Below are 23,883 nucleotides of genomic sequence, written 5' to 3'. Positions count from 1 at the left end.
CGATTGAATTTGCTCCCCAAATCGTGACTTTGAGTCGTTAAATGTCTCTCCACGTAAAATGGTTACGTACTTGTTGTGACAAGTGACAGGGTGGGATGGTGCATGCAGCCCCAGGTAACTAGTCTCCCCTAAGGTAGAAAAATAAAAAAACAAACAAACAAACAAACAAAACAAAACGGATTCATGTTTAACTAGTTCAAAATCATTGGGATAATACTATTGATGATAACGATGATAAGATATTCTACCTATAAAATTTCTTTTGAATAAAATCATGCAAAAGTGACATGTCAACTGTTGAATTTGATGAAGGGCTATATGATTGTGCATGAAAAATTATGGGTGGAAAACTGGATTTTCAGTATAATGTATATTTAAGGCTTATGATTGTGCGTTTTTCTTAAGAATCTTGATAATATGGCTCACCACGTGGCATACTCAATTCACTCCCTGACATTGACAAGTTCGGGAATCGTAGATTTGTATGCCTTAGGATACATGGCTCCCTCAGGATACCTTTTTTTTATTTATGAAAAAGTGAAATTGTGTATCCCGAGGCATACAAATCTATGGTTCTCGAACTTGTCATGTCAAATAGTCGATTGAGTATATACCACAGGACCAGTCATATTATCATGACTCTTTTCTTAAATTTCACTTTCTCACACAATGCAACTGTCCTCAAGTCAAAAAAAAATGTTCTTCCACATGTTATTTCCCTCACAATTAATCCTATTCGAAAGTTTAAAAAAGGTTTAAAAAAATTTATGAACTTTTTCATTTAATATTTTCTTGGGTGGAATCAAATAAGTTCATTTTCTTGAAAAATTTATGCTCCCATGAGCAGAAATTCATTTTTCCTTGAAAATGAATTTTCCATAATTGTTAAAACCCTTTCAACAAGCCATGTTGGTTTAATTCAAGACGATGAGAGAATGCTTGAATCCAATAGGTATTAATCATCAATCTGATTGATTTTAGGTGGCAATTGATTGGTAATCCAAAAAATATTTGCCATGTGGAGTGCAATAATGACCAGGTGTTGGGTAACTACACAAATCCTTGTTGTACAGAGTCCACACTCTTGTCATGTAATAACCATCATGACTAATCATCTCAATTATTAGCTTCAGATGATTACTAATGACCCAAAAGTCAAGTAAGTTTTCGAAAAAGTAATCAGATCATCTCTTAGAATCGCACTTTGCCACGTCATCATATGGTGGGCCATGATTTGTTGAAACCTCGTCTCATTCATGGACGCGAGTATTTTAACTCTTTATAATTATTTAATTACTAATATATTTATATATAAATAATTATAAATTTTGTTCATAAGATAGGTTAGAAGATGCTAAATGACAAGATCACATATTGTTTAAATAATAAATATTTAAATTTAAAAAAAATATTTTTAATCAATAAATACAAAATTCATATTGAATCTGTCGAGTTTCACTTACTCGACAAAGATTTTCAAATATTGTTCAAATCGTCTCAATTGTCAAACGAGATAGTCTTGAATTTGGCCGAATCATGTCATTCTCAGATGAGATTTGAAATCATGATGTGTGCGTGTGACATGGTATCAAACCTTATCCTAAGTTAGGGAAAGCATAAATCCAATAGAAAAATACTTTGTTGACTAGTTAATCTATGAAGTTTCACGAAATTTGAAATACTCGAAAAAAAAAAAAAAAAAAAGATTTGGATTGTAAAATTGAGAGTTCAATGGTCATTCATTTTGAAGTCTTATTATGGAAAAGAAAAATATAACTTCTTTTTAAATCTAAAATTTAGATCATAAATTTTAGAGGGTTGAGATGTTATTTTGACTCACTAAAAATCTCATAATATAACAATTTAAATATGAATTATGTTCAGGAGACAATGTTGGGAAACAAAATTTGTCCAATATGCTTAAAAGTTTTGAATTAAGTTGATTTTTTATGAGGATGATCTCTATCTCTATGATAAGGAAATCATTCTAAAAAAAAAATCAGCTAAACCTAGAACTTTTAACTCCATCTTGTCATTTTTTTTTTATAATTAATTTGTAAATCACTTTTGATGGGGTTAACAGTTTAAGAGTGGGATGGTTTTTTGTGAGGATAATCTCCTTACCATAGATATCATCCTCACAGAAAATCAATCTAATATGAGACTTTTAAGTCATATAAAACAAATTTCGTCTCTCAATGTTGTTCGTCAGACACTGCCCATATATAAAACCTAATTATAAGGATTTACTCTATGAATGAGCATCAATAAAATACATAGGGATATGTATAAATTTTGATAATTGCATCATCATGCATTTTCTTAGTCACCTGATCATGATAAAATAATTAAATTATTGTGAGTAACAAATCCTAAAGGGTCCACATTTCCATATAATTCTTCGCTTGGTAATGTACTTGTGGTATAATAAATAAAATGACTTTCCCATGTGGCATACTCAATCGACTCCCCTGATGTGACATGTGTCAGAATCGTAGGTTTGTTCTCTTCAAGATATACGTCTGCATATATTTATAGGGATGTGCAATGTTGATCTCGAGGAGTACAGCTCTACGGTTCTAGCACATGTTAAGTCAGGGGAGTCGATTGAATATGCCACATGGGAGAATCATTTAATCATTATTCAATAAAATAATTCAAGACAATCATAGTAATCAAAGAATACGATATTCTAACTAGAAAATCTTCACTCGATTGATATGTTATGAACATGGAATCATAGATATATTTTCTCGGGATGCATAAATACGCATTTTTTATGAAGATATATATTGGGGTATCCCGAGGAAATAGATCTACCAAGTTCATTCGGTCATTTTGGTCGAAAAAAAAAAAAAAAAAAATTTAAATTGGAATGGAGGCGTGGTACGTCGGCCCTCTCCAAGAGGAATAATTTTTCGGACACTATTAAATTAAGTCAATGCTCCACGTGGGAATCATGACGCAAACACGCGTGCGTGACGCAAATGTTGGAGACGCCCACATTACGAGCCGCCATCTCTTATCCAATGAAATAAATACACGTGGACAATGGCTTCGTCTTCAAATTGAAGAAGCCAGTCTGTTATGATTATTTAAATCATATAATAATAATAATGAGGGATTCGCCGTTAACAAGGGATCTTTTAAATTAATTTTTTTTTTAAAGTCACGTGTCCTTATAAATATATGTTGAGTGATTTATCCGGCAGATCTATCTGTTGTAATTTTATTTTTATTACAAATCTCCCTTACTTTATCAAATTTGTTGTGACAACAAACCTTACTTTATGAATCAGGCTAAAATGACTCACTTAATAAAATTTCAAATATTACTAAGGAATATTCGATCCAGACGGATTATCAAATAAAAAATCCAATACCACATCTTTCTAGAATTCATGTAAAAACTTGGATTCAGCATAAAAAAAAAAAAATAAATCTTTTTGAACTTGATCTTAGGATTTGAAATGGGTGGCAAACAAACTCCCAAATTTAAAACTAAAATGCAATGGTAAAAATTTTTATAAAAAAATCTATATGTTTGTTTTTTGAGTTTTTAAAATTTTGTCTTTTATAACCCTCTTCAATCGGATCATGTTTTTGGATGCCACAAATTAATGTTGTTAGAATCTACGCCAAGTTATGTTAAGTAACAAATTAATCTTCTAAGTTTGAATTTTATGACGTGAATGCCTACTCCAAGGTTTGTTGGGTGACAAACTTGATAAAGTGAGGTTTGGTGGGTAACAAACTTCGTAAAGTTAGGTTCCCTTGGAGTTGTCAGAAAATGCGACAATTAGGTCTGTCGAGTAAATCTCTCATATATGTTTATTAAAGAGAGTTGTTATTGGCACCCCAACTTTTACTTATTACATCCCAATTAAAAATAAAGAAATTAAGTGCATGGTTGAGAATAAGAAAAAAGTTGGGGTTCCAATAAAAACTCTCTTGCATTTTTTTGCTAGACTAGATTTCTATTTTGAAACATGATAATTTGACTTACTCACATGGGATACTCAATCGAAACCCTTGACGTGATAGATTTGGGAATCATAGATCTACTCTCCTCAGGATACAAAACTACGGTTCCCCATAAAAGGTGTAGTTTTGTATCTCGAGGAGAGCATATCTATGATTCCCAAGCTTATCACATTAGGGAGGGTCAATTAAGTATGCCACGTGGGTAAGTCAGATTGTCACGACTCTTTTGTTTTTTATATTTAGGATTTTATACGAGCCTAAATGTAATTGTAAACAACTATTGAAATTGTTTGAATAAGTGTTACAATGTTTTGTATTGTTGAGATAGTAATTCAAGCCAAACCTTAGTAACATCCTAATAGTGTGTTATAATCTTTAATTGGGGTGCGATACATAATTTGGGAATTTGAAATGTAATAAGTAAAAGTTGGGGTGCCAATAACAGCTCTCTTATTAAATGGGGATATTTTTGGTCATAAAATTGTTGAGTGCATTTCCAACAATTTATTACATTTTGAAAATGATTTTTTAAATTTTGAAAAAAAAAAAAAAAGTTATTAAATCATGTTTTAGTGGAACAAATTATTACTAAGTTGATATCTTGTATATAATATATTATTTTTGAGAAAGAAAAAAAAATATAATGATTTTTAAATATTTTTTCCCATTTAATTCTTCAGAACCATAACCAATAGATACCCGTGATTCTTGGTTGTTCCAGTTTCGATTTCACTTATTTTAGAAAAGGAATCATAATCAGTAAAAATATGGTGGTATGGTTCTAATTTTCTTAGGAACCAAACCAGTACCAACCCATTGACACCCCTAGGCTTTAGGGCACATATTAACAAAACCTTTATTAAATTAGATACAAATAGGTGGTGTTAGTCTATTAAGTGAATCTTTTGGAACAATGCTAGAGTGATTGCACCAAACACTGCGTTCAACACACATGAAGGTGTGTTCAGAATCATAGATGCTTTTCACTCGAATCTTGAGGGAAAACATTCATATCAAGGTGTGTTCGACACACATGATGGGTCTGAGCACACCTCCACGTCAACTTGATCAATATCGTAAGAAGTTACTTAAGTATTATTTAATTTTTTTGAGCATAGGAAAATTAATTCAAGATTTCACAAAATATTGATTTGACCAATTGTAAGATGTATTGAAGACTTCCCTAATGTGGGCATTTTTGTAAAAATTGTGGATGCCCTCTATACACTTGGTATGAGTCCGATTTTGAAGTAGGCAACCCATTCATAATTTTGAAGGAACCCTCGTTGTTACAAGACATGGCATTTTAAATTTATTTCATACCCCTACATTTTGCCAATATTTGAAATACCTCAGTGGAAATGCCAAGTGTAATCTAATGGAGAAGGTTCCTTCAAAATTTTGAAGTGGCCTGCCTACTTCAAAGTTTTTTCCCACTTGGTATTTGATCAATCTAGACTTACTAACGCCATATTTCTATGTTGGAAGGTTATATATGCCTTACTAACTTTTATGTACATGGGCACAAAATTTGTCAATGTTAGAAAAAGCAATTGTTTGTTTTCTACTCATTCCGACCGAAAAAACTTTGAAGAAACTCTTTTTTTTGGATTACACGTAGCATCTTCAAGGAGGTATTTCAAAAATTGATAAAAAAGTAGGGATGTGAATTAAATACAGAAAATCACGTGTCATACTGCGAAGAGGATTCCTTCAAAAAATTTAAGTCGGTTGCCTACTTCAAAGTCTGACTCCATTTTGCTAAGTCTGACTTTGAAGAGAGCCACCCGCTTCAAAATTTGAAGAAACCCTCCTCGTTATAAGACATGTGGCATTTAGAATTTATTTCACCCCTACGTTTCCACCATTGAAGTGAAAATGGTAAGACAATTGAGACTTAGAAAAGGATGTAGAGTTGCATTGCTTAGTTTTATTGGTTAATAAAGATTTCTAAGTGGTAATTATTTTAAATGAAATAAAAAAAAATATTAAAAAATAAATTGATATGTAAAACAATCATCCTTTCTACATTGGTATCATTTTCACTTGTTGTACAATGGATTTATATTATAATATCAATAATAATTTTTTGATGCCTCTAATGTATAATGGGAAAAAATCATAGATTCTTTCCTCGATATACACAACAATGCATATTTATGGGGATATACAATTGTATACCCTAAGGGACAAATCTATGGTTCTAACCCATGCCACGTCAAGGGATGCATGTCAGAGGGGGAAGTCAGAAAATCACGACTCTCATAATAATGGTCTATGGTAAAGTCACGATTAATTAGAATAAATGTCAATGTTAAGTCTCAATAAAAATGAGTGGAAGATCTAAAAGATGTGTATGCATGAAACTACTAAAGGCAAATATGAATTTTATTTTTTTTTTAATAGCATAATATGTGACTCTCACTACGTGAAAACTAGAAAATTCGACAGGTCAAAGTCCATTAATTTTGAAAATAGAATTTTGACAGTTCATGGTCATTGAAATTTTTTATGCTACCCATGCAGACACCTTAGTTTGTCGAATTTTATAAAATTTGACAGCCTTGGACTGTCGAATACGATCTTCTTTTTTTTCACATTGTGTCTGGATATAGTGGAATGGATCATAGGATTCATTAGCAACAACGAAATTTTCAGATAAAACTTCAATGATGATGATGATTGGTTAATGAAACTATAAGGTGGATATATTTGAAGATATTATTATGGTGGATGGATAAAATAGAAACTAAGGTGGTGCTAACAGGTTGATCTTGATATATAATGCCAATGGGAAGCAATAGAACAAGCTTCGACGTGGAGTGGAGTTGAGGATGGAAACCAAGCTCCAATCCGAAATGATGGCTTTTTACGTAAATCCTTGATCCATTTCCTAAAATCCTAGCCTTCCATCTAACAAGAAATTCAAAGATTATAACGACACCCTTGTTGCATGAAGAATGATAAAACACACCTAAAATTTACTAAAATTGATCTATTTTCATTAATGGCAATCCAATTTGCATTAATCAATAACGTATGGTGCAACTTTAGTAAAAATATCCAGAATGATGACACCGGTTATATCGACAAACAATAAATAATGCACGTCGGGCACTTCAACATTTTAAGTTCAATCATGCATAAAGATGGAGTCGTGACTCTCTTGAGTTTGTAACTTCTAACCCTTAAAATTAAGGATCGACGTACAAAATAGAGAATCATTTCTAAAGTATTACATGACAAAGATGTATCTATCAAGCTAAAAGCAAGGGAAAAAAAAAATTACAAGAAATCTACGAAACCAACTACGAAGAAAGTTACGAGCAGTAGGTAAGACCTACCATGTGAGGTGAATGTTGAAGATTAGGTAAACCAAAAGATATTAAGATGGATTTGTAATATTAGACATCTACATTATGATTTGAGATTTGTGTTTAAGATATGTACATTGTTCTTGACCATGAATTATGAGAACAATTTACATGGTTCATGCACCCACTTCTCATAACTTATTTTTGTGATGAAAAAAGATTATTTATCCTTTTAATTTCTAATTTAGGATGACTCAAATTTGTTTTATTTGATAAATGCATTAATTAACATGCATGTTATAATTAAACAAGTGGATAATAAGTCAACAACCACACTGTCATATTGAGATGAGTCTGACTTTGAAGCGGGCAGTACGCTTCAAAATTTGAAGAAACCCTCTTCATTACAAGACACATGGCGCTTAGAATTTATTTTACACTCCTATATTTCCATCAAAATTTGAAATACCTCGTTGAAAATGTGAGGTGTAATCCAATGGAGAAGGCTCCTTCAAAAGTTTTTTTCCTATTGGGATGCCAATAAATATTTTGCATAATTATCCATTTCACCCACGAAGCAATCTTGACTCAAAGATTTAGGGTTGGTTAAATGAATTATGTTCATTTAGCGGACTATGTACAAACCAAGTCTACTCTTACTGAAAGTAATTTTAAACATTCCTATTTTGATTAAAAAGTTATTTATTATTTTTTTATTACATAAAGGTTGATTAAAAAAATTGGCAACCCTGAATTATTTCTTAACAATTGCAAGCACAACAAAGGCCAACTCTAGATTATTAGTTTAAGGGAAAAAAAAATGAAAAAACACGACAGAAATAAAATAATATTATCAATTACCACCCATGTTACTGATCGGAGGTCCCATGCAACAAATGTGAGCATACCTAATTGCAAGCACATAGAAAACAATTGTCGTGAAGTTGAAACGGAAACATTCTAGATTATAGTTTAAGTGAAAATTTTAATTATACGAAGACAAAAATAAAATCTTAATATCTACTATAATTGTTGTGAAGTTGAGACCAATATATTTCGTAAGCATTTTTAATATTAAATCTGACTACGTGAAAATTGAAAATTTTGACAGATCAAGGCCCATGAATTTTAGAAATTGAATTTCAACAGTCAATGACCAGTAAAAAATTTTATGTTCCCTAATTTGACAGTTTAGAATCGTCAAATTTCTCTCATCCTCCATTAATTTGATAGTTTCGACCTATTGAAAAAAAAAAAAAAAAAATCGACAACAAAAATTTTGACATCTTGATCTGTTAAATATGACCTTTTTTTCATGTTGTGTCTCTTCTTCCATCTAATTTCAAAAACTTCCATAGATGACAAATAAATAATGCATCCGCAATTAAGGAGAAAACCGAGAAAACTACATGGTTTGAATGATCGTAACCATCTCATGAATTTTGTTATCTATCTTAAATTATCCATCTAATAATGGAGGGTTGATGCACTATTTATTTTTATTTTATTTTTTTCTCTTTTCCCTCTTGGATTCTTTCATACTTAATTTATACTCATTTTCATAAAAATAAAATACTAAGGTGAAAATAAGTTGCCTATTTTCCCACCAAACCCAATCATTCTAATAAGACAAAAAACCGAAACAAAAACAGAAAGAAAGTGAGATCCCATATATGAAGAAGAGGTACCAAAAGAAAAAAAGATAACATGAAACAGAAGTAACCTTACTAAAATACTTCAACTGTATTGGGATTCCACACGTGCCAACTCACGTCACTATTATCAATGATGTCCTGCATATGATTGCGTTGTCATTCAAACCACCGTCACCCCCAAAGATTTAGAGGAAATTTTTTTTTTTTTGAGTTTTAGACGTCAAAATCATCTATATTTTTTACTGTTATTTTAGTCTGTATTATCGGTTTCGAGTCTACTCTGTTTACACAATGTTTCCAACTATATAGCTTGTTGTAGTTTATCCGAAAAACGTGTTTCTAGAGCTGACAAACATGGTTCAGGGATTAAGGAAACAGGGGAGCTTCTTTGGGAAAAATAAAGTTGGTGATTTTGATGTTGTTCCTCCTACAGATGCTTCAGGGAATCCTCTGCTTAGCTCTGATAATGCAGAGGAAAATGGGTCTGGAGTTGATCCTAAAAGGATCAAATTGTCGGTGTTTAATCAAGAAGAGGTAAAGAGTTTATCTTGTACGAGATTTTTGAATTTTTTTTTTCGATGTTTTTTGTTAGACTAGTTGTTGAATGGTGTTGTGGGTATCTTTGTTTCTTGTTTATGATTCGAAATTGATCAGATTTCTTGAGTCTCTAGTTAAGATTTTGATTCATTTCGAAAATACTTATTGATCTTTGCATGGGTTTTTCAGAAAGATCTGTTTTTTTTTTTTTTTTTTATTAGTTCTAATTTCAATCTTTGATGGATTTTGTTTGGGTTTTTAAGGTTGATCTCTATCTTTCTTGGGTTTTCTTGTACCTGATCAACAAGAGACACAGAGTTTCTCTTCTTCTGTTTTTATTCAAATTTCTGTAATTTTTGGGGTTTTTTTAGACTAGTCCTTGAATGCTGTTGTGGATTTATTTGTTTCTTCTTGTTTATTTGAAGTTGATGAGATTGCATGTGTGTTTTGTTCATGTTGATAGATTTTAATAAAGATCGGTTAATCTGTGCTTGGGGTTTTTCAGAAAGCTATGATCCTGAGCAGTTCTGGTTTCAATCTTTCATGGGTTTTGCTTGGTTTCAGTCCATTTTTTAGTGTTTCTTGTAGACTAGTAGAATGGTTTCTTGTGGTTCTTTGTTTCATGTAGAAGCTTTTGTTTGTAGATGAATAGTAAAAAATAATTTTATTGGTTAACATTTAGCGATGGTACATGAAAAACCGACTTTATTACTCAAATATAACGTCGGATTATAACCGACGTTATAGCCCTGCTTTTAAGTCCTCGTGGGTTGATTTAACATCGGTCTTTTAACCGACGTTAGAGGCTACGTTAAAAGAAAATAATGTCGGTTATAGGCCTTTTTTCCTCTAGTGTTGGTTTTGATAGTATCTGTTAATCTGTGATTGGATTTTTCATGAAGATGTGATTTTTAGCAGTTTTGGTTTCAAACTTTCATGTATTCTGTTTGGGCACCGAAGAAGCTTTTATTTTTAGTAGTTTTGGTCATGGTTTAAAATATCGTATCAATTTAATGCTTCTGTTAATGAAAAAATCAATACAATATCGGCCAATACATTCCCAAAACATTCAATGTTTCGTATCGATCTTGGCCTATACCAATATGTATCAACCAATACATTCTGATATTTTAAACCATGGTTTTGGTCTCTCTCAATTTTCTTTGGTTTTGTAGGTTGGTGGAAGTCTTGTCGATATCTCTCAGGAAGTTAGTCCCCTTGGTTTAATACTGCCCAAAACCCAGTCTTTTATAGACCTTTTAGAGACAAGTTTGTCTCAGGGATGGAAGACAACTTCTCCCACTGAGACTACTGGAACTCGGAAGTTGAAATCAAGGACCGCTGATTCTGTCGCCCAATCGATGGCCGAAAAGATGAAAGCTTCAAACTTCTATGCATCGTATCTCAAAATCGGCACTTGGGAGGTATTTCTTCACTTTTATGCAACTTGCATGAGCAATGAATTAAAAATGAAAATTTAAATTTGTTTCTCAAATTGAATATTGGAAATCTTTTGCAGAGAGTATCTAAATATGAAGGAGACTTGACAGTTAAATGTTACTTTGCCAAGCGTAAACTTGTGTGGGAGGTGTTAGATGATAGCTTGAAGAGTAAGATTGAGATCCAATGGTCTGATATTTGTGGAATCAAAGCAATGTTTCCCAAAAATCAAAATGGGATTTTAGAACTTGAGGTCATCCATTAATTCCCTTAATCTTTCCTACTTAGTGAAAATGCATTTGGAATTGATTTGTTTCTAAAACTGAAATCTTCATTTGAACTTGCATTTAATGCGAAAAATAATTTGATCTCTTTCAGTTGCGACATGCACCTTCGTTCTACCGAGAATTGTGTCCACAGCCCCGAAAGCATACTGTTTGGCATCCTACATCAGATTTTACAGATGGCCAAGCTATTAGATACAGGTAAGGGGAAAAAAAATGCTACTTATAAATTCGGACTTGTAGTAGTTGTCTGGATTTCTTTTTTGTTGCTTTGGTAGGCCATCTCGACTGCTATGGTTTCGGTGCTAATGTATTTGGTTGCGATCCTCATTCTTCAGGAGGCATCATCTTCAATTCGCCGAAGGAACCTTTGAGAAACACTATGAAAAACTTCTACATTACGATAATCGATTGTTCATGTTAAGCCAGAGACCTTCCCCTACCTTAAACCCTCCGCACTTCAATTTCAAACCCTATGGGTACCAAGATTTATCTTTCCAATATAAGGGACTTCAACAAGAAGTCGAACCCAGGATGCAATATCCTCCCTCCTTCAGTCCCCAGAGGCCTACTTTAGCTCCTTCACATCGAGTTCAGGCGTTCGAACAAACAAACAGACCACCAATTAATCCTACCAATTCAAACTCAATGAAGTCAGGTAATTATTAATTCAGTAACTTCATTATTGTTTTCCAAAACAAGAGAAGTGATACTATCTACTTTTTGACATTTTATAGTTATGGAATTGCCCCCTATCGAAGGGAATGGTGGTAACCATGGCATCGATCGTCATGGGAATAGGCACACAACACAGGGAGGTCAATTTCAAGAACTACCCACATTTGCTTCAGCACAGGGAGGTCAATTTCAAGAACAACCCACATTGGCTTCAGCCAACCGACTCATGAGAAATGATGTTAATATGCACACAACACAGGGAGGACAATTTCAAGAACAACCCACATTTGCTTCAGCCAACCGAGTCATGAGAAATGATGTTAACATGCACACAACACAGGGAGGTCAATTTCAAGAACAATCCACATTTGCTTCAGCCAACCCAGTCATGAGAAATGATGTTAACATGCACACAACACAGGGAGGTCAATTTCAAGAACAATCCACATTTGCTTCAGCCAACCGAGTCATGAGAAATGATGTTAACATGCACACAACACAGGGAGGACAATTTCAAGAACAACCCACATTTGCTTCAGCCAACCAAGTCATGAGAAATGATGTTAACATACACACAACACAGGGAGGTCAATTTCAAGAACAACCCACATTTTCTTCAGCCAACCCAGTCATGAGAAATGATGTTAACATATACACAACACAGGGAGGACAATTTCAAGAACAACCCACATTTGCTTCAGCCAACCAAGTCATGAGAAATGATGTTAACATGCACACAACACAGGGAGGTCAATTTCAAGAACAATCCACATTTGCTTCAGCCAACCCAGTCATGAGAAATGATGTTAACATGCACACAACAAAGGGAGGTCAATTTCAAGAACAACCCACATTTGCTTCAGCCAACCCAATCATGAGAAATGATGTTAACAAGCACACAACACAGGGAGTTCAATTTCAAGAACTACCCACATTTGCTTCAGCCAACCCAGTCATGAGAAATGATGTTAACATGCACATAACACAGGGAGATCATCAATTTCAAGAACTACCCTCATTTGCTTCAGCCAACCAACTCGGCAGTCCTTTCCTTCCTCAACACGGATCTTGTGATCTATTATTACCTTCTGGAGGCGAACAAGGGGGGGTTCAGTCAAAGAATTGGAAACTAAGTGAGATTGCCAATCACTTGCTAAATGATTCAAATCCATCAGTTTACGAAAGTGAGCAACGTCTCTTGGCAAGCGTGAAATCGATGCATTCCCTCCTTGAGGGATCAAATGAGGGAACCCCCACTGACAACACACAATACTGTCACAATTTCAACGCTATCAGTTCTATGGAGTCGAGGAGCACTAATCCATTAAATTGTAATAGTGAATTATTGTGCCAACAGCCGGTTCAAATGGAATCAAGGAGCACCAATCCATTAAATAGTAATGGCGAATTATCATTCCAACCTCCAGTCGATTGGTTGCCACCTTCAGGATCTAATGCGGATTTCTCAATGAATCCTTCCAAATTCTTTTTTGATCCAACTTTGAACGGCTTTGGAGGTCTGATGGGGTGAGTCTTCAATGAAGACGAGGTTGAAGCATGAAGAGGAAAGAAGGATGATCTGAAAGAGTGGTTGATTGTAAATATTTTCATGGTTTGGCATTTTTCTTTATGTCTGATGATCTGATAGAGTGGATGATTGTAAATATGTCGGATGATAGCCGAATTAGTTCTTAATTTCCATTTTGCCGAGATAGAAATTGGCTTTGTTTGCATAGATTCAAACAGTTTCAGTTTGTAAGTTGAAGAGAAATCCTTATGTTGTTCTCTTTATGTGAATATTGGAATGAGCAGTATTGTTCAATTTACATGATTTTCAAACCTGGTATCTTGTCTCAGCTTATCCCCTCAAAGACCAAGTTTACTTGTCAGAATCATCTCATTTCGATTTTTTTATAATAATTTTATATTTAAACAATAATTATTTTTATATATTAAAATGTGAATAAATAGAACAACTTCAACTATTAAAATTTGACTATTTTTATATTAAAAATAACTAAACCCAATTGATTCAACATAATTTTCATAAGCTAGGCTCATCTTACTTAGATGATTCAATGTGATGGATAATTCACATTATCTTGCCAAGGATGACTCACCGTCTGGATGAGTTTTAAAACCATGCTCCCTATAGTTACTACTAGTCTTTATAAATAGCTGCTTAAGTCCGAATGCCCTTACGCTTGATACAATTGAGCCTTCTAGTCCACTAACATTGCTTGGTGCCCGGTTTGGCTAGTGTTGCTTTGAATTGATGCACAACTAAATAAAGAAATAAATTGCCCAAACCTAAATTCATGTAGGTTGCATTGAACTGAACCGACAGATAAACTCCAATCAATTGTCTTTGTTAATGTGACATTGGCACTAGATTTCACAATTAAGAATGTATAGAAATGGAGCATTTTGAGCCATATTGGTTATCTAGTTAATTAAAGATTTATGCATCCCAAGGGCACCAATTTTTATTTTTAATTTTTCCTTTTTTGATAGGCAAAGTAAGACAACATATAAAACCAGAGCTGGTACTTCAGAAACCATGGAGATAAGACAGAAAATGCAGAGCTTTTAGCTGATTATAAATGGATATCTGCTTTTAGCTGTAAGAAAGGAATTTAACAACACACACCAAATTAACCAACATTTTCGCCCTACAGAAGAAAAACTGGCATTGTATTACAAACAAAACCTAACTGTTCCTCTTGATATTCTTTTGAGTTTCCATCCATCCTACTTCGTTCAAGCATCAATCAATCCCTCCAACGGTGACCACAATTAGGGTTGCAACAAACGAAGAACAGTGTCATTCCTTCTTCCCCTCTAGCAGTAGCCTGCACATTTATTCACAACCTTAGATTAGTGAGCAGACTAGAAATTTGTCAACATGAATTAAGACTCAAGACTGGATTAGTGCCACTTTAAGATTATAACAATATACTTGGATCTAACGATACCATGTAACAGTTTTGGCACATAGATACAAACAGGATAAAGAGGACAGTAAAATATCTTGAGAATTTGATGACAATCCATGACCCAAGAACTAACATCAGTTTTAGGACCTGACTCATCCACGATTACTGAGATGAATAAGGTACTACTTGGGTATGTTCCACAGAATCTTGTTTAACAATTAAGTGTAGTTAACAATGCAATTTGTTATATTCGGAGATTGAACATGCATTCAGTAAGCTAGTAAAAAAGTTCATATGGTCTATGTATGGACACAATGGTTCATAGAAACAATAGAAATAAGCCATACATAATGCACCATGTAAGCAGAAAGGGGTTCTCGATGAATACAATCAGCAGTCTAAAACAGGATAAAAAATATTGTTTTAAAAAAAAAATTAATATAACCAAACTCTATTTCTCCCTGCAAGCTGAAAAACAAAGCACACATATATTTCCAACACAAATACATTGGAACGTGAGTGAGATGGAAACTTCAATCATTACAAGTTAGTTTGTTAATATCCTTAATTCTCACATACTCTTGGTTGTCAACAAAGGAAGCTCTAACCAACCTATAACTGAGAGGGGACTGGCAGGTTTGAGTTTTGATTTGATGGAGAGTATGTAGGCTTTCTTTTATCTAGGAAATTGGCAACTACGATTCAAGCTTCCTATGTCCACTATGGCTAAAAATGAATCTACCAGTACTAGTTAACATTTGTGGAACTATGGAACATAAATGATAAGGTGTGCTTAAGAAACCTGTGTTTTTCAACATGTAGAGCACGTGGAATGTTTTACTTGTTTTTTGAATTATTTGGTTGATCCATGTACATGGGTTTCAATAATAATTTTGGATTTAGGATTCATAAAAACAACATAAACACTACAACCATGACAGTATCAATGTTAGACAAACTATGCAGTAGCTAACATGGTACAGAGTCCTACCACAATTGGGTCAAGGGAAGCTAATCCAAGAGATGTAGAACGATTCTTTTATATGGTCAAACAGGGCCTAAGGTTTTCGTTTAATTAATTTCTTTGAATGTTATGTGACAATTGGCTGGAATAGTCTGGTGAAGGCCGAGAGCAGTAGTCTTAACCAACGATTGTTCACACAACAAATCAAATGCATAAAATGTAAGCAGAAGTACAAATAGACCTGGAAAAACACAGCTTCTCCGTGATTGCATTGAGTGCATCGAACAGATTTAGTACGGGGAAGAGTTGGATCAGCAGCTACATCCTGCAAGACCTGAGTGCGTTCACCAACAGAGTGATGTATCTCATTTCGGTAGACACAATTGTTGTCAGCAACCTCCTACATTATTAAAAAATTATACTTCATCAGAAACTCTTTCCTTTTTCCATTTTTTTTCTCTCGTTGTGGGTAGGAATTGTTTGAGATAGTCAAAACATGCTACAAGTCATCTTCAAAAATCATGGCCCATCCACTCCAAAGGTTACAAGAGGTGGCTCCCATTCACTAGGATGGACTACATCATAAAATCCACTTTAAAATTGAACCAAGCATGCAAAAATATTTCTTACATTACAATAAATTTACTTTCTTACTGTAACTAACATACCAATCTAGAGAGACAATTCATCATCGAGAGTGAAAAATAAATTGGGTTTTGTTTGGTAGGTGTACAACGCCGTATTGAAACAATTTTTGAACTTTATGATACAGCAGAAAAGGATTATGCATAATACGACACAGTGCCAAACATTTGTGCATTAGGATAGAACTGAAAGAAATTTAAGGAAGTTAAGAAAATGAATCGAACTGAGGAAGAACGCATCTTTGTAAATTGATTGAGATCAGATGGTACATCAAGATTTGATTTTTACCAGCAAACATGAGATTTCCAAGTTAAACACACTAAATGAATCCTATTCCTCCATTCAATTCTGTCAAAATGTCTTTTTGATATTGAAAGTGTTCATATCCACTTTCATTGTCTCAATCCATGTTCTCTTGAGTCTTCCTCTAATTCTTTTAGCACATTCAACTTGCATAATCCTTCCATCTAGAGCTGTAATTGGCCTTCCTTGAAGATGCCCAAACCATCTCAATCAATTTTCTCTTACTTAATTGCCTATTGGAGCTAAGAGAACCTATTCTTCAAAGAATAACAGTTGTATCCTAGAAATATATTAAGCAACACAATTTCCAAACCATAAGAGAATAAATGTTACAAACGTGAGAATTAAAATATATAAAACTAGAAAACTAATAATTACTTTATTGATATGACCACGTCGAGAGGGTCGAACCTTCTTACATCTTGCCTCTTCAAGGTTGCCTCTTCGGGGGGAGCAGGGCAAAGCTTCCTACAAGATTTCTCCCAAATATTTCTTCTCTTCTCCCCTAACCTAAATCCCTAAACCCTTATCTATAGCTTATTTCCCAAAAGATAAGATTAGAAAGTAAATCCATCTCATCTAATCAAATCTTCAAGAAACCTAATCAAACACAACTTAATGGTAAAAAAAAAACTTTGAAGAGCTCATCCCGCTTCAAAATTTCAGTTGAACCCTCTCCTACAGAATACAAGTGGTGTCTCTAAGGAGGTATCTAAAATATAAACAAACAAAAGTAGGGGCGTGAAATAAACATAGAAAGCTACATGTTGTGTTATGAGGAGGGTTCCTCCAAATTTTTGAAGCATCCTGGCCGCTTCAAAGCCGGACTCCAACTTAATCCTAAATTTTATTCAACTACTAAATAGGGGTCATAACATTCCTTTGAAAATTCATTGTAGGATATTCAAATCTATCATTTCTTCAAGTCTTGGTGTCTTTGAATCACCACCTGGATGCAATGTAGTTTTCAAATGTTAGTGAAAGTAAAGGTGACTGCTTTGAGGGGGGTTTTCCCCTAATAATCGTTTCGATGGGATTTTCCTCCATCCTTTGTCTTTGCTTTGATACCCTTTGTTACGAACCTAATAATTAAAATTATAAAAATACAAAACTAATTATTATTTTATTGATATGACCATGTTCATACATTTTACCTCTTCGAGGGGATAAGGCTTCCTACAAGATTCTCTCAAATATTTATTCTCTTCTCCCCTAACCAAAATCCCTAAATCCTTAATTATTTAAAAGGTAAATCTATCTCCTCTAATCAAATCTTCTAACATCTTAATCAAACATAATTTAATCCATTTATTCCACTACTAAATAGGAACGATAATATAAATTTACAAAAAAAAAAAAAAAAAACCTAAAATCATGAACTAAAACTATTGCAACAAAGAAATAACAAACATTCAAATAAACCCAAAATCTTCAAACATCAAAGATTTAGGGTTTAACACTTGAGGAACATAGAAAGAAGCTATAAATAGGAAGAAGAGACCTGATGATCGCAATTGCGACAGGCGTAGAGTAAGATCTTCTGCTCCTTGTCTTCCTTTGGGTAGAGAATGTTGTTGCTGTAAAACCAAAACCACCACACAAAAAAAAATGGAGATTTAGAAGTTTGTATGTATGACTATGTGTACATGTATGAATGTATGTATATATGTTATGTTTGCATGTATATATGGATTGATGGAGAACCATTCGCGGCAAAACTTCATGGTACTCATTTTGAACAAATTGGAGCAGTTTCGAGTTGCAGACTTTAGTTTCACGCTCTGATTTGCGATGTTCCCATTTGTTTTCTTTCCCTCTCTTTTTTAGGTGTAATTTATACATACCCCTCCAATTTTTTGTGAATATTTGAGATACCCCTTTATTTTATTAAACTTACGACATACTCCTTGACCAGAGCCTTCCATAAAATGACCTAAAAGCCCCTTCATATGTATTCTACCGACATTGTCAAATTTTCCCACATCACTCAATCCCTAGAGAAGAAAATAAATTTAGTAACCTCTTCAGTTTTACCTTTGAGCCTTATGTCCCAAAGTAATAACTATTTTATTGATATGATCATAGTGTTGCGCTATGTTTTGTATTATGTTGTGCTATGTAGAGTAGTGTTGTGTACATGTTTTGTGTTCTGTAGTGCTATGTAGAGTTGTGAGACAAGCCCTGCTCGAAATTTTTAAGGGGTATGAAAATGGTAATTGTGTAATATTTTCTTAAAAATTTTTTATTTTAGGGAAGATTTACATGTTTTAGTAATTCTCGAATTTGTAAATAGAAATCTTTAATATTGTAAAACGGATAAGAAAATAATGATTGTTCTTGTTCTTTGGATGTAGGCACAGTGTCCAACAATATAAATTCTTACGTGCAATTTTATCTCTTTTGTGGGGGTAGAACATCCTTACTACATCTTACCTCTTGGAGTGGCAAAGCCTTCTACATGATTTCTCGCAAATATTCCTTCTCTTCTCCTTAACCTAAATCTCTAAACCCTTATCTATTGTCTATTATTGAAAGATAAAATTCAAAGATTAATCTATCACTCCTTAAACCCTTACTTAGTGTACTTCCTAAAATATAAGATTAGAAGGTATATAAGTCTATCAAGTCTAATCGAATCTTTCGAGAATCTTAATGAAATACAACTTAATCCCTTTTTATAGGGAGTTTATTTAACTACTACATAGGCATATGGTGATATACTCTGTACCCTTTTGGATTTTATTATGTTTAGCTTTGTTATTCCCTCGATTTGATTCACATTCCTCAAAATGTGGGATCTCCTTTTAGAATCACATACACAGGTAATTTTCCATGTTTAGTTTGAATAAAAGAGACCCACAATAACTGCCCCCACAAGTTCAAATCGACATGATGGTTTTAAATCTCATCCGATACGTCTTGGTATCATCCACCAACGAGAAAGATAGACAAGTCAAAAGTATTGGATGAGATTTAAAATCACAGTTGATTTTTCCCACTGCTGAACAAGACGACTCAAACATATTGGAAAAAACTAGTCCGATACGAGACATCAAAACGAGTTTCAAAACCATAATCAACCACCTTATTTTTAAGTTTTTAAAAAGTACCACTCGTGATGGACAAAGAGCTTAGGAAAGGGGGGTACAAAGGGGAAGCACATTTGTTGCAAAAGCTACTAAGCCAAGGTTCCATGGATAGAGGAGACAGTGTCCACCTTGAACAAGTACCCCTATTGATAAAGCCAAAAAGAAAAAAAGACAGAAAAATTCCGAGCTAAGGATCTAGAATATTCCAGAGAGAAGATTTGCTGCAGCAGAGAGAGCAGCTCCAGTGATGGCACATTGTGCAATCTGCTCGTGCGAGGTGTCGTCCAAGGTCAGTGCCAAAGCCGCTCCCGTTATAGCCCCTGCAACCGCACTGTTTTTCTGCACCAATCATCATCATCAATGGTAAGAACGACAATGAGAAACAAATGGAGAATATTGGAAGAAAACAAATATTGTTACCCAATCATGAGCTCCCCGAGCTTCCTTTAGACTATATGTGAGACCCGAATACATCCCTGCAACAAGTCCTGCAGCAAAAGACCTCCTTTTTAGCTACCTATCACCATAGTTCTCCAACATGGGTACCCATCAATGGTCGAATACCTTACGTAAGGGGCCCTATCTCAGCAAACAATCAAGGCCATCCAATCAGTGGGTCACCTCCAACATGAGGCGGTAATCCAAATATCATACTCACTGGTGGTGGTGGTGCTGTTGATGGATAGTTAATAGTCCTCTGGCCCATAGATCAATTGGTTGCACTACAACCATCAGGGCACATGGTTGATTACCCCAACCACCACCATCCCCTAACCAGATTTGTGCCATTAGGATTGTTTTGTTGGATATAGCCACCATTGAGTGATCTAAATTGTGATCAAAGTTCATCTAGCAGAATACTAAACAATAGAAAAATCAGGTTTATTGGATTACCCCATTGGAGAGACTCTTTCCCTGTGTTTTTCACCTGTGCAAACAGAGTACTTAATTATATTAGTGCCTTACTACGTACACTATCCCCCGCCGCCCCCTCCCCAAACAAAACAAAGAAAACACACACACACACACAAAGTTATCAGACACTTACCATTGCTTCAAGAGACTTTCTGCTTGTTTCTCCTGCAGACACGTGCCAAATGTGAGATTCATCATTCAAAATAGAAGTTTTTTTTTTTTTTTTTTTGTGTGTGTGTGTGTGCGGGGATACTCTGCATGATTGCATAAGAGATGGATCTAGACTTGTGGAAGGGAGGAATAGGATTCATTAAGTACCGGTCTGGTAGCTCACATTATCGTTTTCCTTGAGACCCAGTTTGGTAACTCACTTTTTGTAGGAGTTGTGATGAATGCATGCGGTCTGTACGCGGTTGACGTGGCAAGGGCATGCGGTTGACGTGGCAAGGGCATAGAAGCATAGATCTTTTTCTTTGGGACACACAAGGAAAAGATCTGCGGTTCTATGCCCTTGCCACATCAGCCGCGTATGATTTACGGCTCACATTCATCATTATTCTTTTTGTACTGCAAATATATATTATTATTTTTTGGCACTTGAGGACTGATTTAATGGCTCACATTCGATAAATCACTTAGTACCTTGATGGAAGAATTTCTTTCTAAACACCCCTAATTTTTCTACAATAACTTAATAATAGATTTAGTCAACTTTATCTTTCTTAATGCCCCTCCACCCCCAAAAGGTGAGATCAATGATTCAAATTGTGAAGATGGACAATTCAAACCATTGAGATCAACCCTTGTTCCAATCATTAAGATAAGCTTTTTACAACCATTGGGTTCAACGGTCAATCTCGACATTTGACCATGAATCATTGAGATCAATGATTAAAGGGGAATGCTAACGTCCAAGACCTCATGGCAACGTTAGCACTGTCTAACACCTTCTTCTTCTTTTTTCAATAATACCCCTCCCCATTTTATTTTTGATGAAAAAAAGATAAGGGTATGATAGTCTTTTACACAATAAATACATTTAGTAAGTTGGTATTAATTGTGAAAGCATTTCATACACGCACAAAAATATATATATATATATATATATTTAAATACTCACAACATTTATCAGGTAAACAATAAATGTAAAAGATGAATGCACCCTAGTCTTTTTCACTCCAAGAAGAAATGGGAGAGGAATATTATTGAAAAATGTGAAGAAGAGAACTTTTAAATTTAATTGAGATCAAAATGAATACCTTTGAAATTTGGCAATTGATGCTTCTTGGTACCTGGGATATCCGACACTCCTCCACTGGAATCAAACCCAGCACCTGTAAACACAATATCAATGATGTTAAAAGGTTGATTGGTCCATCCCTAGTCGCCATCTCAGTTAGTGTCCAACGTCGTTGCACCCCATAAAATCCTACTTAGAATTTCATGACTCATGATATGATAGTAATTTCGAGAAATAACATAGGTATTTTCGTCAAACGCTCTTATATCAATCATACCTTCAACAGCGATGAAGTAGGCCTCTCGAGAGACAGCCTGAATTGCTCCAATCTGTAAAAGAAAACTGTTAAAGGAATTGAGAGAGAGAGAGAGAGAATGTGTGTTCCGAAAGTACCCCTGCAGCCTTAACGAAGCTCTCAGCGATGCGGTTAACGAGGGGATGGCCGAGATCGAAGAAGCAATCCTTGTCGAAGCTACGAATCTCGTCGATTAGAGATCTAGTTTCCAAATTACTACTCATCTTCTCTTGCTTTGATTTGAAAACGAAAAACAGAAAATTGTATATTTATATCAAAATGGAGATGATAGAGTTGCAGAGCTAAGAGAGAGAGAAGAGCAACTCGGTTGAAGAGTTCCAAGGAGGACCGAGGCGTTACCACGTGTGTTCAAGTCCTTCCGTGTAGGACGCCGTACGTGGCGACTCTTTAGGTTTATGAGTACCACGTGTCATTATCCTCAACTATGGGTTTGAGCTTCTCCATCAAACAAAATTTTATTTTTGAGTGACGTGGCATGTGAGAGACACAACATGGAATCGTTAAAAGAGAGATTCTATTGCCACATCAATTTTTATTATGATCTTTGCTAATTGACATCATTTGAATTGAGTAAAAGTTGGTGTGGCAATAGAAGCACTCTCTTGTTAAATGTGTACGCAATTGTATAAGTTTTTACTTTTAATAACAATCAAAAAATTTTAAAGAAATCTTTCTATTATTCTTTTCAAAATGACTAAAATAAATATTAAAATCAAAATCTATTACCTTAATAGTGCTCACATCCAAAATATCTATATTTATATATATATAGGGTCGGGTTCCTGCAACACACATTGCGACACACATATAGACAACGTGTTTGTCTTATATGGGCAAAAATGTTTGGAATGGGCTGATTTTTTGTGAGGATGATCTTTGTGATGAGGGATCATCCTGGCAAAAAATCATCTCATTCCAAAACTTGTAACCCCATCAAAATTGATTTACAAAAATTGGACGGTCTATAATTTTTCAACAAAAATTGGACGGTCTAGAAGTTTCATAATAAGCTGATTTTTGGCAAAGATGATCTCCTCACCACAAAGATCATCCTCACAAAAAATCAGCCCATTCCAAATATTTTTGCCCATATAAGACAAAACACGTTGTCTATATGTGTGTTGAAATGGTTGTCGTTTGAACCTGACCCATATATATATATATATATGGTCACGTTCCGCATACCCCTGTTACGACTCACATTGCGACACACCATTTTGTCTTATATGGATAAAAATGTTTAGAATGGGCTGATTTTTTGTGAGGATGATCTCTATGGTGAGGAGATCATCTTTGGCAAAAATCAGCTCATTATGAAACTTCTAGACCGTCCAATTTTTGTAAATCAATTTTGATGGGGTTAGAAGTTTTGGAATGGGATGATTTTTTTGTCAAGATGATCCCCTCATCACAGAGATCATCCTCACAAAAAATCAGCCTATTCCAAACATTTTTGCCCATATAAGACAAAACGGTGTGTCGCAATGTGAGTCGTAATAGGAGTCATAATAACGCTGTCCATATATATATGGGAAATGTTTTACCACACACTTTAACAAACGTTTTTTGTCCTACATGGGTTA

The 23,883-nt window shown here is 34.4% G+C and overlaps 3 protein-coding genes across 5 annotated transcripts; 1 reads left to right on the top strand and 2 right to left on the bottom strand.

Annotated features, from left to right (window-relative positions):
- Positions 1 to 9,163: 9,163 nt before the first annotated feature.
- Positions 9,164 to 13,751, top strand: LOC147383527 (uncharacterized). Of its 3 annotated transcripts, none has more exons than XM_086427930.1 (7): positions 9,164 to 9,487; positions 10,666 to 10,914; positions 11,010 to 11,183; positions 11,309 to 11,415; positions 11,553 to 11,872; positions 11,952 to 12,032; positions 12,075 to 13,751. In XM_086427930.1, the coding sequence occupies exons 1-7, from the start codon at positions 9,308 to 9,310 to the stop codon at positions 13,421 to 13,423; spliced, it is 2,460 nt and encodes an 819-aa protein (XP_086284056.1). In that variant the 5' UTR covers positions 9,164 to 9,307; the 3' UTR covers positions 13,424 to 13,751. The 3 variants fall into 3 exon arrangements, with proteins under 3 accessions (XP_086284056.1, XP_086284057.1, XP_086284055.1); XM_086427931.1 differs by having other exon boundaries at positions 12,804 to 13,745; XM_086427929.1 differs by having other exon boundaries at positions 11,952 to 13,751.
- A 708-nt stretch (positions 13,752 to 14,459) lies between these two features.
- Positions 14,460 to 18,598, bottom strand: LOC147383526 (DNA-directed RNA polymerases II, IV and V subunit 9A). Its single transcript, XM_086427934.1, has 4 exons — positions 18,445 to 18,598; positions 18,242 to 18,317; positions 16,034 to 16,192; positions 14,460 to 14,744 (listed from the first exon to the last, which is right to left on the bottom strand). The coding sequence occupies exons 1-4, from the start codon at positions 18,471 to 18,473 to the stop codon at positions 14,664 to 14,666; spliced, it is 345 nt and encodes a 114-aa protein (XP_086284060.1). The 5' UTR covers positions 18,474 to 18,598; the 3' UTR covers positions 14,460 to 14,663.
- Positions 18,599 to 19,802: 1,204 nt separating this feature from the next.
- On the bottom strand, positions 19,803 to 22,625 carry ATOEP16-2 (Mitochondrial import inner membrane translocase subunit Tim17/Tim22/Tim23 family protein). Its single transcript, XM_086427932.1, has 7 exons — positions 22,378 to 22,625; positions 22,262 to 22,313; positions 22,004 to 22,078; positions 20,878 to 20,909; positions 20,724 to 20,757; positions 20,250 to 20,317; positions 19,803 to 20,168 (listed from the first exon to the last, which is right to left on the bottom strand). Exons 1-7 carry the CDS (start codon positions 22,501 to 22,503, stop codon positions 20,025 to 20,027), a joined length of 531 nt encoding a protein of 176 aa, XP_086284058.1. The 5' UTR covers positions 22,504 to 22,625; the 3' UTR covers positions 19,803 to 20,024.
- Positions 22,626 to 23,883: the final 1,258 nt, after the last annotated feature.

This window comes from Akebia trifoliata, chromosome 16, assembly GCF_017979445.1.
Source record: "Akebia trifoliata isolate Shusen 1 chromosome 16, ASM1797944v1, whole genome shotgun sequence".
Taxonomy (NCBI): domain Eukaryota; kingdom Viridiplantae; phylum Streptophyta; class Magnoliopsida; order Ranunculales; family Lardizabalaceae; genus Akebia; species Akebia trifoliata.
This window is presented reverse-complemented; position numbering and strand designations above follow the sequence as displayed.